Source organism: Zeugodacus cucurbitae, chromosome 6 (genome assembly GCF_028554725.1).
Source record: "Zeugodacus cucurbitae isolate PBARC_wt_2022May chromosome 6, idZeuCucr1.2, whole genome shotgun sequence".
NCBI classification, from domain to species: Eukaryota; Metazoa; Arthropoda; class Insecta; order Diptera; family Tephritidae; genus Zeugodacus; species Zeugodacus cucurbitae.
This window is the reverse complement of record NC_071671.1, coordinates 7,160,569-7,179,211: the sequence shown is the minus strand read 5'-3', so window position 1 is coordinate 7,179,211 and position 18,643 is coordinate 7,160,569. Positions and strand designations below refer to the sequence as shown.

Here is an 18,643-nt window from a genome sequence, read left to right as displayed (position 1 = left end):
CAAATTTTTATGCATTTTTTTCTGTTTTTGCGCTACTTACCGTTTACTGAATCGGGATGACAGTTTCGAGAAAAAACTCATTCTGCCTGGATGTGGAGAGTCGCCCGAGGCACCGCTCGTGCCGGAGTACTCCAATGCAGCATTGTTTCTAGTCCTTGTTTGGCCTGTAAAATTATGCATTAGAAGAAAGTCATTGATTAGTTGGGCGGTTGAAGTGAGGTGTGGGGGGAGTGAGTATAACTTACATACAATAGAAAATGTATTAAAAAATATATTAAATATTTTTACTGAAAATGTATGAATATTTAATTAATTTGAGAAATTTTTTAAAAATAATTTTTTTTTTAATTTACTGTCTTATAATCGGCAAATATGCACACCTTTAGAAAAATATATTAAATAATTACACAACAACAATGCATTCCGTTTAGTTAAATTTTTGAGAATAATACAAGAGTGACAAGTAACCCCAAAATAACGCGCATTTTAACCAATATTATGCTGCGTCAATAGTCTTAAAAGTAAAATTAAAAAAAATATATATATTTTTAATTAAAAAAAAAGAAAAAAAAAATTTTTTAATTAAAAAAATAAATATTTTTAATTAAAAAAATGAATATTTTTAATTAAAAAAATAAATATTTTTAATTAAAAAAAAAAAAGAAAAAAAATTTAATTAAATAGTATTAAATTTAAAAAAAAATTAATGACGCGTTTTTTTTTTAAGTAAATTCAGATTTCGAAATCTTCATAAAACGTCAAAATGCGTCCTATATATAACCTAACCATACAAGATTTTTATAGATTCTAACATTCTGAAAAAAAAAAAAATATATTTTTTTTAAATTCTCAAAATTCAATTCTCATTAACTTCACGTCGAGTATTCAAGTGCTTGGAAAAACTGTTATAAATAAATGCATAAGTAGCACAACACAAATAACTGCAAGAAAGTATATATATGTATGAAATTAATTAGAATAATGACATGCTTTTTAAACCAAATTATCTTAAGAAATTAAATTTCTTAACGAAAACGGAAATTCGAAAATGTGAACAGTTATGTTTTAGAGTGTATGAAACTGAAGCGCTCGTTCATATACCATGTACCGTTTGGCTAGTAAAAGGATGCATTTTGCGAAATGCTCACGCTTATTGAGGTGAAGCGCGCTTAAGCTTAAAATAAATTACTACCAAATTAATATTGAACCAATTAAATGAATACGTTGATGTGAAGCAGTTAATAACGGCACTGCCTTATGCATATTTGTATTAATAATATAAGCAGCGTTGATTGTATTTATGATGTAAACATGATTATTGATCCGATACTAATGTGTGGTCGATAAAAGCTATAAAAAGCTTACGCGTTTAATTTATGTAAATGACATGCTTCAAATGTTGTTAAACCGCGTTATAAAGTATGAAGCATATGAATGACCAGTTGCCGCGCTGTAGTAATGAAAGCTAAATGAAGATTAAAATGAAGTTGTGTGAATGCGATGAGAAGCGCATTGGCAGTTAGCTTGTTGCTGTTAACTCAATAAACAAAGCATGTCCGTACATTTTTAGTTTAGTTACAAAAAAGGATGTCGTAGTCCGCAGAGAAATGTTAAAAGTACATATTTAATATACTTATAAAACACCACCCAAATTGTTGGTCGTATAATTAAAAAAAAATAAATTTTTGATTTTTTTTTAATATTAATTTTTGATTTTTTTTTAATATTGATTTTTGAATTTTTTTAATATTAATTTTTTATTTTTTTTTTAATATGAATTTTAGTAATTATTATTTTAGTATTTCCTATAAACTATATTTTCTCTATATACTATATGGTTAGACGACTGTTGTTCAACACGTTCTAAAGTGGCATTGTGCATTGACTATTATAAAAACCATGTGTTCGAACAGAAAACATTAATATATAAATTGAATAAATATGTTTTTTTTTCACGAATTAACGGTGCTTTATTTAAGCCAATGTGAAAAATTAAAATTTAGCTTACTAATTTATATTATTTTCTATTTTTAGATTTCTTTAATTTATTTATTATGTATACTTTATTTATAAAATAGCAAAAAAAAAATTAGTTTATAGTTTAAAAACGCTAAAGAGTAAAAAGGGACAACTCACCAGAATGAAAGGTTGATCGTAATGGCACATTCCTGGGGAAATGCCTGCTAGACTTAACAGCCGACGTCATTCTAAGTTGTTTGTGGAAACTATTTGTTTTTGTATTTTGTATTTTTTATATTAAATGGCATGATTGCGATTGCGTCCAAGGATGTACGTACATATATAATAGACACACACACACACAAACACATGTGATTATATTATAAAATGGTAAACAAATCGTTGTTTGGAGCAAAGCGCGCGTTGGATTATTTGCCATATTATTTGCAATTGCAATTGCATGTTATTCATATATGCATATATACATAGATTTATATATATTTTTTTCATTTTTAGATTTTATTTTTAATTTATATTCGAGATGGGCATGTACATGTGGTGGTTGGTGGTGGTCAGTTTTGTTTTGATTTGATTTGATTTGTAATCACAATTGTACGGGATGGAACGGTACGAACGGTAAGCGAACAAACAGTTAGGCAGCAAATTAGGTAGTTCATGTTGGATTTGAGATCGTAGCGATGTCCAATATGTGTTTTCATGCGTAAGAGAAATAAGAATAAAAAACGTAAATTAAAAAACAACGAAATCAAAATGTTTTTCTTTTTTTTTTTGTTTTAAATAAAGTGCACATACATATATATAATTAAGATAGTTTGCATTGCATTACTTAATGCTTGGCAGCTTAGGCTAGTTGACGCTATATATACACGTATATATTTACATTGATTAGTACTATAAACTAGTGTTAAACGGTTGATAAATTTAATAAAATTTACAGAAAATCGACAGAAGTATATTTTGTTTAAAATATATCAAAAAATCGTCTGGAGTTTTAATGCTTATTGCTTATTAAATAAAAAGAAAAAGAAAAGTAATAATAATAATTAAGCGTTACAATGATGAAATTAGTAAAATAAAAAAGTTATTATAACTTTTATTACAAAAAAAAATAAAAACAGTTTTTTTTTTAACAAAAAAAAAGTAATAATAATTAAGCCAAGCGTTACAATGATGAAATAAAAATTAAAAACAAAATACTTTATCATTTATAAAATTTGATTTACATAAAAGACTTAAAAGTTCTAATGAAATGGAGTATGCAAAAATGAACGAATAGTAAAATTGGCCAATTATTAAATAAACACGAAACTACTTTTTACAAGCTTTTCTGCTGTTCTACTTTACATATACATTTTTTTTTCTTTTTTTTTACAATAATGCAGATTGAGTTTTGTTAAAACAAACATTGTTATTTTTATTAAAGTATAAATATTTTTTAATAATAATTTTTTGTTGTACAATATTACTTTTTATATATTTTTTTAAGTTTATTTTATGCCACAGTTAAACTTGTAAAAAGCCGATCGAATTTACTTTTTTTAAACATAAACTAATATGCACATTCATTATAAATTATAAATAAAAAATATAAATATAAATATATATGTACGTATATGAAGTGACAGTTAATACAAAAACCAACAACAGCAAAACAAATGTATATATGTATTCTTGGTCGCTGCAAGCACTTCGCTCTGCATTTTTCCTTAATAATTTTTGTAATAAAAACTAAAATTGTGCAAGCGATGATAAAAGTAATAAAAAAAACTATATTTTTTGTAACTAATAGAATTGTAAAGTAACAACTTAAGCAAATGCATATAATAAAATATTAAACGTATAAAAGCTTAAATAATTGAAAACATAACGGTGCAAAACAAATATATAAATATATAAGCCTATATATATTATACCAATTATGCACTTTAACACTCAACGAAACTGCTTTAAAGACGACATGAATAATATGTAAATAATGTGAATGCGTTAATTATAAATAGTTTAATATTAAAAACGAGTGTTAAAAAAGAGCATCAAGGTGAAAAAATAATAAATGATTTTTGTAAAAAAAATTATATACAATTAGCTGCTAAACGACTTAAAAATTAATTGTTTGATAAAAATTTACTAAATTCTTCACGCGCACACCTTTACTAGGTGTCTAAATTCCACGTAGTTATAATTTTTTAGCACTTTCTAAAAAACTATTACGTTAAATAAGTTACAACTAATTAACGCCATTATTTACCTAATTTACAAAAAAGAAAATGAAATAAAAAAAGGTGCAGAGCTTAGTTTTTGTGTATATACGACCATCCATTTTGTTTTTTTAATTAATAATTTAAATCACAATTTTTTCTTAATTTTTTAGAATTAATAACTTTGAATTTTTACACTCACCGTATTGAAACAGCATTGAAGAAGCGGCGTGCACATAGAGTAGAGATTGGTACAATTCAAGTACGTACGCGTTCAATGTTGATTTTGTGTCCATACAAATGGTTAGGCAAGAAAAAAACGGAAAATACTTAGTTATAATAAAAATAAAATTGCAAATATGAAAAATAAAAACTTATAAATAAAATTAGAGTTGCCAGCAACTCATATTTCGTCAACACAGAGATACATAGATGAATTATAAATTCTATAGGTACAGAGTGAACAAGTGGATAATTTTAATGGAAAATATCTTATTCATAAATATTAAAAAAGTGGAATTACTTCAAATGTAGTACGCTAGTTGACGCGTATTGAAAAAGCAGCGTTGAAAATTTATAGCAAATATGCTTCGAACTAGCCTCACATGGAGTTTGTTTTAGAATTTTTGTAACCGCTTATTGTTAAATTAAGCTCAATTAAATGCATGTACGATAATAAATAGCTAAAAGACGAAATCAAATAATCCATACTAAACAAATTGTGTAAATGCTTGGTTATTATGTTTTTTTGTGTTTGTTTTTGTATTTGTAAGTGTTATTATGTCTTATACCTCGTTCCGAGTGTTTCATTGGAAACAGCGACTCCTCCCTCAGCGGTCGAGCCAGGGCTGGAGACAGAGGCGCTTTTAACATGGCCTTTTCCTGTAGCGTTGGCAGATCCACTAATTGTGCGTTTCAAGAAAGATTGAATTTCAGAAAAATCGTAACGACAAAAAATAGTTGTGTTTTGAGAAAAAGCTGCTTATAACAAACAACAAGACACACTCAAGTTCAAGGAAAGTTGGAAAGTTTTAAAGCATTAGAAAAATTGTGTTTTTAGAAGACATAATTTTGTATAAATATGCAAAGAGACCATGTTTTTCATAAAATTAAAAATTTTGAAATCAAAGTTATTTTACATTTTTGTTGTTTTTTTTTTTTTATAATATTTTACGCGAAATTATTACTTTCTTACAAATGTATATGTATTATTTACTTGCACGCTTACTAGTATATAGGATGATAATTATGTGTATATACAAAAATATATATTTACACGCATAAATGTATGCCCAACAACTGAAAAATGTGTCTAAATAATATCAAATGTCGTTTTTTTATGAAAATTATATATTATACAAGCGCTGATGTGTTTTTTACTTTTTTTGTAAATACGGAATGCCATATGTATATACAAATATATATAGAGCATTCTCATATTGATTATTGCATTTGTAACTAACTGTAAACTACATGTCCCCCATTTTAATGGCTGGCTCAATTGTGTAGGGTGTAGTCGCCTCCGTGTAAATTTACAACGAAACAGTGTATGTGCAGACAGTAATGAACGTTGATATGTCAATGTCAATATAGCCTATATAACGTGTATCTCGCTTAACTATATAACTGTAAATTAGTTATTTTTAAACATGCCTAACCTATAAAACTGATATGGTTTCAATAAAACTGAGCGTATTTAGCATTTTGTAGAGTTAAAAAAAATTAAATGCATAAAAATGAATTTCTGCTTCAAACACGCCGTATAAGAGACACAACGGGATTTTAATAAAATTTCAAAATTGCGCTAGCAAATCTGTTAGCTGCTTTCATCATTTTATACTTTTATTCATAACATAGCACTTACTTTGTTTCCGCTGGCAATGCATTCGTTTTCTCAGTTGATGAAGTCTTTTCATATAAAGTGGTGGAACGACGTGGTATCATGCCGCTTGTGCCAACGGTAGTGCGATTAGTATTTGATGTATCGTATTTTGTTGAAGTTCGCGGCTTCGCAGGGCTGTTGAGTGCTGTTGCAAAAGTAATGAATTATATTTATTAATTAATCATTTATTAAATTGTATGCAATAAGAAATTACTTGTATCCGCGGTTGTTAAAAGCTTTTGAGTAGCTGATGTGGGTCTGTGATTTTGTACTGCCAACCGCGCAGTATTCTCCTTTATTGTGGCCGAATCAATTGTGTTTTGGCGTTTAAAGTTGCTGCTACTGTAGGATGCCAAACAAAAGCAAATAAATGCAAAAAAATATATATTTATTATAATTGCTTTCACTTTCAGTTTCAATTAATACTTACATTGAAGAGCGCTCAGCGGATGAGCCCGAGCCAGTGCCACCGTAATTGTTGTTGGACGGCGCCGCATTTATAGCACCAGGAGCTGCTGCAGCTACAACATTTGTTGCCGCATTTGTTGGGCCAACACCTGCGATAAAACGTTGAAAGATTTCTAAACATCATAAAATTATGAAATTGTTTTTCTTTGGCGGTAAATGTATTAGATGAGTTGAAAATATGTACGAAAATTGTAATAATACTCAATTGACTATACAAACTTTATCCTCACTTGTATACACATATTACGATTACACATTATGTACGATTTATGTATGTACAAATTGTGGTGCTTATGTAGCGCTGCTTTAAAACAATTAATGAAAAAATCTAGATAGATAATACGATACAAAGAGTATTATCAAATGTAATTTAAATTAATTTTTATGTGACAAAATGAGCGTAAATTATTTGATATTTGAAAATGCGAGAACTGATGTTTATAAAGTATGAAATTATGAAAATGTAGATTTTTAGAAATTAATTTAAAAAATCGTAATTTTTTGAATCTTAATGAATCAAATATTGCTTGTATGAAATACCGAAACTAAATTATATACTTAAATTTTAGAAAAAAATTTCAAGAATTGTTGTATTGTAATGAATCAAATATTGCTTGTATGAAATACCGATTCAAAAGCGAGTAAATGTCAGCGCTGAAATTTGTTAACGCCAAATCTTTAATGCAAAAAAGAAGTACTTGGTGATTAATAGGTTAGGTTTTAAAATTCTAAAATTTGTTAACGACAAATCTTTAACGTAAAATAAATACTAGTATGTTAGGTTTTACAAAATAATTCATAATAAACATGCATTAAAGCTGTCATCGTTCAGTTGTTTAGTTTTAAAATTAATTTAAGTTTAAGTAACAATTAAGGTCATACTATGTTTTCAAAATATTTTTAAACTGAAAATTAAAATTTTTGTAGGTTATGCGAATAATTTAGCTTTTTCTTATGATGTGGATAAAGAAAATACTATTAAAAGCGGCAAAATGTAGGTATTACGTTGAAGTGAACTGATGTGTACTTATATTTTTAATGAAATTTATAATTTATAAAAACAAAAAATTCAAAAATTTCGTTTTTGAATATTACCCTGTTTGCAGAATATTTTTAAACTGAAAATTTGTATAGGTTATGCGAATAATTTAGCTTTTTCATGTGGTGCGCAAATAAAATTACTATTTAAAAGCTTTGGAAAGTGGACTGATGTGGAAGAAAATATTTAAATAAATTTATAATTTATAAAAACAAAAAATTCACAAATTTCGTCTTTGTATTTTATTAAAAGATTCAGCGTTAGCAAATGTCCAAAAGCGTTTTTTCATGATTCGCTACAACTGCAATGATGGTTTTGCAACTATCTACTATTGATTTTAGAAACAAAAAAACATAAAATCAGTCACTTACGTAGTGTTTCAGCGCCAGATGAAGCACGTCGACTTGGTTTTGTATTTGAAGCGGAAATACTCCGGTGTACGCCACGATGTGTGGGACTCTGTGCGGACGCATTCGTAGTGGCGCCCGTATCGTTTCCACCCATATTACGCAACGACAATGACGAACCAGAACGTGAACCATCACTTTCAGGCTGTAAATTATTATTATTATATATTTTTTTTTAAATACAATTATATAACAATATTTGTTTGTTTGTTTGTTGCGTTGGCTTTTTGAACTTGTACACTTACATCTGTGCTTTTTCTGCCCAATAACAGATAAGTAGCGAAGACGTCATCGTAACGCACCTGGGACAGTGAAACTTCAATATCCTGTCTGTTGTAACCCATTGCCACTAGAGCCTCTACAGTTTTTTTTGGCGTTGACATTGGAAGAAAAGGTTTGTGTTAGATATTTGTGTAAAATGTGTGTTCATATTTTAATGCCCATACACAAGTGTGGTCATTATTTATTTTTTTTTTTAACTATTTCAGAAAAAAATAATTTTCAAGTAACCAAAGAGGATTTTGGGTGTATAGTTGACGTTTGTTTAACATTTATGTGGGTAGCCACTCATGTAGAGTTAGCTAGTCTGGCATATATTATGGGTTGTAAAAGTGATTTGCTAATGTTTATATTCAATTTCATGGTAGACGACCTTTTGTTATAAATGTTTGGGAGTTAACGCAAATGGGTTCATTACAATTTTAAGTATTTTGGACAAAAATCGTAGTTAGTTGAAGTGGAGAGTTTTTGGTTTGCTACGTGGCGACTGTATATGTAATTTTTTACAAAAAAAAAACAACTTAAAAACTAACGGCATATAGTTTATGGACAAACATTTAGTATTAAAACGTATATTAATGTATACAAATGTGTTGTTGGAGAGTCGGAATTTCGCACACTGCTTTATTTAGCTATGTATAAACCTATAAACTATAAATTATATATTTTCCCTATAATTTAAATAAATCTGTAGTCTTCCAAACATCTAAAGCGCCGCTAGTAACATCATAATGTATTTAGAACTAATTTAGCTGATTTACGAGTTGACAAACACAAACATATGTGACTTTTAATAGCAAACTGTGTACCAATTTATGCATGTGTACTACACACACACACACACACTTTATTTGTATGTGTAGTAGTATTTTATGTGGCCTTTAAATGTTTTTTGTTTTTTATTTTTATTTTCACTTTTTTTTTATTAATGGAAATTCAAGTTTAATTCATACTCACAATGTTTAATCGCAACTTCAACATTTGTTGTTGGCTCGAGCACGAATTTTTTGTACTATTGGTATTTACATCGTTTCAAATGAGTTAGGAAAGTATTTATATGTACTTAATTGTTTAGAGATACAAACAATATGTAAACTACAATTCAAAAAAACTGCTAAACGAGTCTAAAACAAATTATATACACACAAACAGGAAATCTTTTTGAAAAAAAAGAAGTTTGGTATAAAAAAATTATTTTTGGGCACACAACATTTATCCTTCCGTCATGTAGAAGAAAACGCATAAATTATTATCGCAAACAATTTTCTATATATTTGTATATTATACATTTTAAAAATAAATTTTCATTAGACCTTATCGCACATAGTAGTTTGTTGTTTCGTCTGTACAAAATTTTGCTGAATCGTTACAAAATCAGCACAATCACAATCACATTTGGTTAATACTTGTTTACCCAATTCAAAATTATAGTTATATATTATAGTATGTATATAATACTTTTTTGGATAATTGAAAATGCATGCAGGCATTATATTAATTAATGAGGGGGGAAAAAACACACTTCTAATCACTAACTACACACAAATAAAATCAAGTTATTATTTTGTGTACAGTACCCGTCTTACCTATCCGTTTGGGATCAGCTAGATCTTGTTTTGGTTCGATATAGGGTTTTAATTCGTCATCTTCAAACCCCATATTCATCCATTTATCACTCATTATAGTTTCCAGACTGGCGCGTTTGGCTGGATTCAATACAAGGAATTTACGAAGTAAATTTTCACAGTCAGTTGACATATAGAAAGGAATCCTATATATACATATAAGAAAACGGTTTTATAGTGATACATTAGAAATGTGTTGAAAATAGTATTGTAATAATTATATAAAAAAATATAAAAGAAATAAATAAAAATAAAAACATAAAAAACTAAAAAAAAAAAAATATTTAAAAAAATATTAAAAAAAAATAATTAAAAATAATAATAAAAATAAATTAATGTATAATAAAAATTTAAAAAAATATAAAAAAATAATGAAAGAATTGAAAAAAAATGTATACAAATATAATTAAAATACAATTAAAAAAAAAAATATTAATAAAAAAATTTAAAAGAATTAATAAAAAAAATTAAAAATAAATGTGTAATAATTATAATGAAAATACAATTAAAAAATAAATAAAGAAAATTTAAAAAAATAATAAAAATAAAAACATAATTAAAAAAATGAATAAAAGAATTGAAAAAAAATAAATGTATACAAATATAATTTAAAAAAAAAAATATTAATGAAAAATATTTAAAAGAATTAATAAAAATAAATGTGTAATTAAAATAAAATTAAAATAAAATTAAAAAATAAATAAAGAAAATTTAAAAAATTAATAAAAATAAAAAAAAATAATAATAAAATTAATAAAAAAAATTAATAAATTTTTTATATTTTTTATTTAAAAAAATTAACAAAAAAAATTAAAAACAAATTAATTAAAATATAATTAAAATACAATTGAAAAATAATTAAGAAAATTTAAAAAAATAAAAAATTAATAAAAAAAAATTATAATAATAAAATTAATAAAAAGTAATATTAAAAAAATTAATAAAAATATAATTAAAATGAAATTAAAAATATAAAATAAAATTAACAAAATTTCTTATTTTAATTTTCTAATTATTATTTTTTAATTAAAAAAATTAATAAAAATTAATAAAAAATATAATTTAAATAAAAAATTCATGAACAGTGTATTTACACCCAAACATACCTATATTTGCCTCTGAGTACACGTTCGCGTAGTTCTCTTAATGTGGAACCATCAAATGGCAATGAACCACTAACTAATGTGTATAAAATTACGCCCAAAGACCAAACGTCCACCTCAGGACCATCATATTTCTTTCCCTGAAATAATTCAGGTGCAGCATATGGTGGACTGCCACAAAATGTATCCAATTTAGAGCCGGGCGTGAACTCATTTGAAAAACCAAAATCTGCTATCTTTATATTCAATTCGCTGTCCAACAACAGATTCTCCGCTTTCAAATCCCTTTAAAAAATGTCATGCCATAAATATTTATTACAAAAAAATTGATTTGAAAGTTATGTGTTCTACCTGTGTATAATTCTCTTTTGATGACAATACTGTACAGCTGATACGATTTGTCGGAATTTTACACGTGCCTCCTTCTCCTTCATTCGGCCATGCAAGACAAGATAATCGAATACTTCACCACCGGACGCATACTCCATAACCAGATATAATGTCTTTTCGGTTTCGATAACTTGGAAAAGTTTCACGATGTTTGGATGATCGAGCATCTTCATAATTCTAACCTGAATTTAAAATTGGTAATTTTACATTTTTTCATCTTTTTATTTACTTTTTTAATTTCTTTATTTTATTTTACTTTTTTATATTTTTTTTGTTATTTTTTTTTAATGTTTCGTAAATTTTGTTCAACTTACTTCTCTAAAGAGTTTCTGTAGAGATCCCGGATTCAATTGGGTTTTGTCAATTATCTTAATAGCCACTTCTTTACCAGTTGGCAAGTGTTTAGCTAATTTTACTTTAGCGAAATTGCCTTTACCGATTGTTTTTATAAGCTTATATTTTCCAATATGTTCCTCTGTGGCACGCCAACGCATTGGTGCACTGGTGCGCAGTTGCATATTAGGAGAGCCCTAAAAAATTAGGAAAAAAAAACATTTGTAAATAATATTGTTATGAAACATGCATTTGTAGGTAGTTATAAATAACGTGTGTTTGAATTATGTGTGTTGTAAGTGTAAGAAACGTATTTTACGTACATACTTCTGATATTCACTTGAAACATTTTTTATATAAAATATTACAGTTAATTTTAAATGTATACATATATGCAAAAATTTAAAATTTTTAGCTAAATAAGTATGAATTAATAAAATATTAAAATGATATATTTTTTAAATTAAAATTTTTCATAATTTCTTTATTAAATTTTTTTATTAATTATCTCTTTTTATAAAATCTTATCTTTTTTTATAAAAAAAGGTATTTCTCTTAATTAATTTTTTTTTATAAAAAAATATAATTCACATGAATTTTGAAATATGTTCATATAGTAGTAGTATTACTCAAATGATTTCAAAAAATATATGCCTGCAAGGTCTAAAGCATCATATTACCCATTATTGTATATCCTCTCAGCAAACTAGTTGGTTATTTATGGGTTCATTAAATACCTGTTATTAGTTTTTACTAAATTTTGCATTTCCTTTTTATTATTTTTATTCAATTTGTTTGATTAGTATTCTAAATTACATAGCCGTAGGGATTTGAGTTGTTGTTATCCAATTCTACGATGTACTTTTCACCGTTGTAAGTAAAAAAAAAAAATATTTTTAAAAATAAACATTTCGTCTCCTATTTTCTTATAATTATGAGAATCAATACACTTTGCTGGTGATTGACACCCCATACATACAGTCATGATCAAAAGTATACACACTTGCAACAGTTGCATACAATTATGATGAAAACGATATAATTTTTATTCCCCCCTTGAAGAGACTTAAAACAACTAAACTATACATTTTTTTAAATATATATTTTCGAATTTTTTTTCCTCCAATTTGTTTTTAGTAATTTTTAAGGCTCAATTTCAGGCATAATGCCTAATTGTTGTTGGTTTATTTTACTCTTTTTAAAATTACTTTTATCATAACCTTAAGAAAATCCCTCGTGAAATAATAATAAATTTTTTTTTTAAACTTATTGCCATCATCAGCTATTTTAGCATAGCTGGATGACACAGTTTACAAAAAAAAAAAACCTAATAAAGTATTCAGAAACATTTTAACACCTAGCATTAGAGCGTAAGAAAATCTCAAAAAAATTTCCATTTTTCTGCTAATATTTTGTAGAATAGTTCGACGTTTACTCACATTTGTCTGATATGGCAACTAATTATTATGCGCGTACGCATTTCAAACGGTAAATGTTGACTTTGAAAAACGCACAAATTATTTCAACGATTCTCTTTCTTTACTTTCTTTCGAGTATACGCGTATACCAAATGCGGAAATACAACAAATTTAGGTCGAACATTAATTTGTAATGGTGCAGTTGCCATATATACGAGTACAGCTACAAGGCATAAATATGTTCGGTAAATGGGTGTGCAGCACACATACAAACATATATAATTCGTATTTGTGTACATTTGGCTACAATTCGAAAAATATTAGTTCGGTTAATTACTTTATGACGTGAATGAGAGCACAAGCGTCGTTCACGCAGTGCAGCAATTGGAGGAGAAAGAGTGGGGCCAAACGTAAATCTATGGAAATAAATGGAACTAATTGCTGGAACCTTTAATTATGTGAGAGAAAGTTAGTTCACATTATCAGTGTCATATTTACTGCATATTAAATTTTGTTGCTTAGTAATTACAACTAAGTTTTTGTTGTAGATCTATGACCTCAAAATGTGTATGAGTACAGTTACTCGTTCTTCGTTCGCATACATGCATACATACTCGTACAATTTAGTATGTCTATAGTTGTGAGCAAAACAGAAAGTTAAACAAGAAAAAATAAATAAAAATTAAAAAATGAAAAGACAAAATAATAAAAAAAAAAATAATAAATAAAAATAAATAAATAAAAAATAATAAAAAAATTAAATTAATTAATTAGAAAAAAAAAAATATTTTAATAAATATAAATAAATAAATTAAAAAAAAATTAAAATAAATAACATTAAAAAAAAGTTAAAATAAATAAATAAAAAAACATTAAAATTAAAAAAAATTAAAATTAAAATAAATAAAATTAAAAAAAATGAAAGTTAAATTTTTTAATAATTGAATAAAAATAAATAAAAAAATTAAATAAATTAATTAGAAAAAAAATATATAAATAAAGAAATTAAAAAAAAAATTAAAATAAATAAAATTAAAAAAAAATTAAAATAAATAAAATTAAAAAAAAATTAAAATAAATAAAATTAAAAAAAAAAATTAAAATAAATAAATAAAAAAACATTAAAATTAAAATAAAAAAATAAAAATAAAATAAATAAAATTAAAAAAAAATTAAAATAAATAGAATTAAAAAAAAAATAAAAGAAAAAAACATCAAAATTAAAAAAATTTAAATTAAAAAAAAAATTAAAATAAATAACATTAAAAAAAAGTTAAAATAAATAAATAAAAAAACATTAAAATTAAAAAAAAATTAAAATTAAAATAAATAAAATTAAAAAAAAATGAAAGTTAAATTTTTTAATAATTGAATAAAAATAAATAAAAAAATTAAATAAATTAATTAGAAAAAAAATATATAAATAAAGAAATTAAAAAAAAAAATTAAAATAAATAAAATTAAAAAAAATTAAAATAAATAAAATAAAAAAAATAAAAAAAAATAAAATAAATAAATAAAAAAACATTAAAATTAAAATAAAAAAATAAAATTAAAAAAAAATTAAAATAAATAGAATTAAAAAAAAAATAAAATAAATAAAAGAAAAAAAACATCAAAATTAAAAAAATTAAAATTAAAAAAAATTAAATTTTTTTTTCTAAAATTCTTCACTGTTAAACCAGTACAAAAATATACATATTTTTGCTTCAATCAAAATCATATTTTTTACTTTTCTTGCAGTTAAGCACCCTCTCACTATCACTTGGCTTCATCTGTATTACGAATCACGAAAACCTTTTATGGTAAAATATATCAATTCATATTATTTTGCATTGAATATACTCATATTATGCTTGTGAAAAATCGTAGATATTAAAAACAATTGGGTAACGCGCCAAAAAGTATGCAACAAATAATTTATAATACAACATTGCTGCCTATTTTAGCAAGATATTAAAAAGGGGGTACTCATATACACATATTATGTTAAAAGATATTTAAATAGCAGTAGATATTACAAAAAAAAATTGTAAGCCGCCAAAAAGTATGCAACAAATTATTTATAAAACAACATTGCTGCCTACTGTAGCACGATATTACAAAAAAAATGGGTAACGCGCCAAAAAGTATGCAACAAATTATTTATAATACAATATTGCATCCTATTTAAACACGTTGCAATATCGTACTTCGGTGGTATTCAACTCAACTTCGTGGTATTTTAAAAGGAGTTAAACAAATTAATATTTTTAGTAAAGGCGTTAAATAATTAAAAAAAAAATTTAGTACAAATAAATTTTGTTAAAATGCGATATCGGCTTAGTTGACGAAGGTGCTTGCTAAAAACTGTTAAAACCTAACCGAACACCTTTTCATGCTAAGCCAAGCATATATAATGCACGAGCGTTAATTTTTTTTACTGCATTCCCTTCCATAGATTAATGGAAGGGAAGCAATAATATTTGTTAAATATTTGGTTCATACGCAGTTGATTTTCGTTTAGACCGTTTGTTATGTGAAATGTGCAACACATATGTACATACATTGCTGGTGATTTTGGGTAGTAGATTATAGGTTAAATGTGTATTTCGTTTGTTTTTGTTATAATTTTCATTATTTAAGTCACACATGACGCAGTTGAGTGAGTGAGCATTAGATAAAACTGGTTAAATTATACAACAACTACAGTTTATGCTTTCACCTGTGCTATTAAATATGTAATACTCAGCTAGGTATGAAACTTACATAATAAAAATATAAAAATAATAATAGTAATTTAAGTAGTATTTCAAAGTTAGCCTGTGTGCAGGTCAAAGCTTTAACAAGCCCGTAAATAGTAACACTGCTTATACATATAATAGGACTTTACAGGACACTTGCCGTAGCAATATATATGTATATGTATAAATGCTTACCCTAGTGGCGCAATTTTTACCTGATTATTGTGCATTACATTGCCAACATGTCGATTATTGTATTGTACAGTGTGCACAGCATTTGCGGTCCGTTCGCCCGTAGCTGGCGGCATGTGCGGTGGCGTGGCTGCCACCTTGGGTGTAGTTATAATGGGATTTGTGGGTCTTGGCATGCGTTCGCCTGGCACAACCGATACACGCGCCGTTTGCGCATGCTTAGCAGCGGCAGTTTTACTAGCGGCCGCTCTTTGATTAATCATTGATTCGAACTTTTTCAAATTCTCTTCACGATGTTTATCGAGTATAGCGCCATCTGTCTGCGTGCTGGTCTTACCACTAGTCGGCGTAGTGTTGCTGTTTGCCGTGGTATTTGACGTGTTTATGGTGGTGATAAAACGTTTCGTCTCAGTACCATAACGTGTAGCGTCTCTAGTATGCGCTGGTGACGGCGTTGGTAACTCTTTATTGGCCACAATCTTCTTTTGTTTGATAATATCACGCGTTGCCATTGTTTCGGTATTTTTGCTGTCCGAAGATGTGCGTGTTATCTTCGTTTTATACGGTGCTGTAGCGATTTTGGAGTACGCGCCGACCGAACTGCGTGCGCCAGTGCCACGTTGAAAATCGGTTATTGAATCGCTAGAGTTCTCCAAGTCAGAGGGTGGTGTTAGATAACTGAAACCGGTGCCGGAGGCCATTTCACTATTGCCGGGCTGTAGTAAATTCTCCGTTTCACCATAACGTTTACTCTGCTTCTTGCGATCCAATTTCAGCTCATCAATACTCGGTTGCCGCACATTTTCCATTTTCTTGAAACTTTCTTCCATTTCGAAAATATGCTTCTCAATGGAGCCGAGCGCAAACGACACATTCACATCATCTTCAGCTGTGAGCACCAAAGTAGGCTCCTTGGTCAACTTCTTTTCCGTTGCTGCCGCGGTCGTTGGTGTTATCGATGAGGCGGCATTGCGTGTAGTTTGTATTCTATTGCGCAGTCGCACCACATCTTCATCTATAATAATATCCGTTTCTCTTGCCAGGGTCATACGATTGGTGCGTGGTATGATTTCCGTATTATCGTTAATATTTTTGGTATTATTATTTTCGTTGGAACGTTGTATTGTCTTGCTCTGTACGAGATACAATTCGTCCATAGCACCAGCGTTGCTTTGAATTGATTGTGATCGTACATCAACAATTCGCTCAACAGTTGCATCACTATTGTCATCGATATCTAAATCGACTTTTGTAATGGTCGGTGGTGCTGGTGCCATGCCTTTACGGTGCGTTGGGAGACGGAAGCTTTTGCGCGTACTATCACTACGATTCAAATCCGGTGTTTCCATTTCTCGCATGACCAACTAATCCAAGTCAAGTTGTTAAGCTTATTCGAAATAAAGCTATCACTTTTTAAACTCTTGCAACGGCTCTGTTTGTGATTTACACACTAGCGCGTGTGCAGCGTGTGTTATTTTATGTGCGTTATCAAATAGAGTTGTTGCAATATTTTCCTTTTCTTTTTCAAACTAATTTTTTGTTTTGTCTTCAATCTAAAATAAACTGTATGCGCAAAATATGTGTTATAGGACGAAACAATTCAACACTGACATGGATGGCCTGGTACACAACAGAAATCATATTGGCGTACTAGTATTTCCGTAGAGTATCAGGCATACCGTTATTGAAACTGTTTGAAATTTCAGTTTTGTGAGCATAACTTAAATTTAGCTGTTGGGACTAGAAAAACTTATGAGCTAGCTGCATTTAAAGTAATCTTAAGGTTGCCACATAAATCGGCGAATGAGATTTTTTAAACTTATAAAAAATTTTATAATTAAAAAAAATAGTTTTTAGAAAAAAAACGTGAAATATAAAAAAAATAACTCTTAATTATTTTATAATTAAAAAAATAGTTTTTAGAAAAAAAAAACGCGAAATATAAAAAATAACTCTTAATTATTTTATAATTAAACAAAAATATTTAGAAAAAAAAAACGCGAAATATAAAAAATAACTCTTAATTATGCATTGTTTGCAATTTCGAGCGACAAATATTTTCTTTATATATTTACAATGACTATTAAAACTAATTAAGCAGCAAGTGTTAATCCATGTATAAACCAACTCATGTGATACACTTTCTATCTTTACACTTCACATTTAAGCAATTATAACGAGAGGAAGTAATTTTCGCCAACACTACAGCGAAAAGCTCAGTATAGTCAGTCAAATATTTGTTTTAGCATTAGTTTAACTAACTAACTTTATAGTTCGTTGTTAAGTAATTTTCCACTCGTGCGCAAACGTGATTCGCATTATTAGTGTGCATAGAATATACCGTTGTAAAAATAGAACGTTAAATAATAATGTCAATAACACACTATTATATGCTCATTCGCAGCGATTTATGTGACAACACAAGTCACAATAACTGTTCACTAAAATAATAGTTTTCACTAAAATAATTTACAATTTTAACGGGTTTTGTAAGATTACATTCGATTTGTTATAGTTGTGCATAACAATTATATTATAGAATTTATTTGTTTCGTGCTTTAAAGTGCAGACCTTAAGGAAGTTACATACATATAGTACATACATGT

At 27.2% G+C, this 18,643-nt stretch overlaps 1 protein-coding gene across 10 annotated transcripts in view; it reads right to left on the bottom strand.

Moving 5' to 3' along the window:
* The window catches only part of LOC105210299 (MAP/microtubule affinity-regulating kinase 3), a 55,293-nt gene that overhangs the window by 8,180 nt on the left and 28,470 nt on the right, over nt 1-18,643 (bottom strand). For 3 of the 10 annotated variants that reach the window (XM_029039075.2, XM_054234068.1, XM_029039080.2), the window contains exons 2-14: nt 16,061-17,600; nt 11,686-11,901; nt 11,333-11,553; nt 10,985-11,266; nt 9,831-10,024; nt 8,220-8,332; nt 7,939-8,119; nt 6,491-6,641; nt 6,275-6,402; nt 6,043-6,205; nt 4,970-5,080; nt 2,137-2,207; nt 41-164 (exon numbers count right to left, since the gene is read on the bottom strand). In XM_029039075.2, coding sequence (XP_028894908.1) covers nt 41-164; nt 2,137-2,207; nt 4,970-5,080; nt 6,043-6,205; nt 6,275-6,402; nt 6,491-6,641; nt 7,939-8,119; nt 8,220-8,332; nt 9,831-10,024; nt 10,985-11,266; nt 11,333-11,553; nt 11,686-11,901; nt 16,061-17,395 — 3,290 coding nt within the window. In that variant the 5' untranslated portion in view covers nt 17,396-17,600. The remainder of the gene's footprint in view (nt 1-40; nt 165-2,136; nt 2,208-4,969; nt 5,081-6,042; nt 6,206-6,274; nt 6,403-6,490; nt 6,642-7,938; nt 8,120-8,219; nt 8,333-9,830; nt 10,025-10,984; nt 11,267-11,332; nt 11,554-11,685; nt 11,902-16,060; nt 17,601-18,643) is intronic. The other 7 variants (XM_029039077.2, XM_054234069.1, XM_029039082.2 and 4 more) reach the window with 4 other exon arrangements.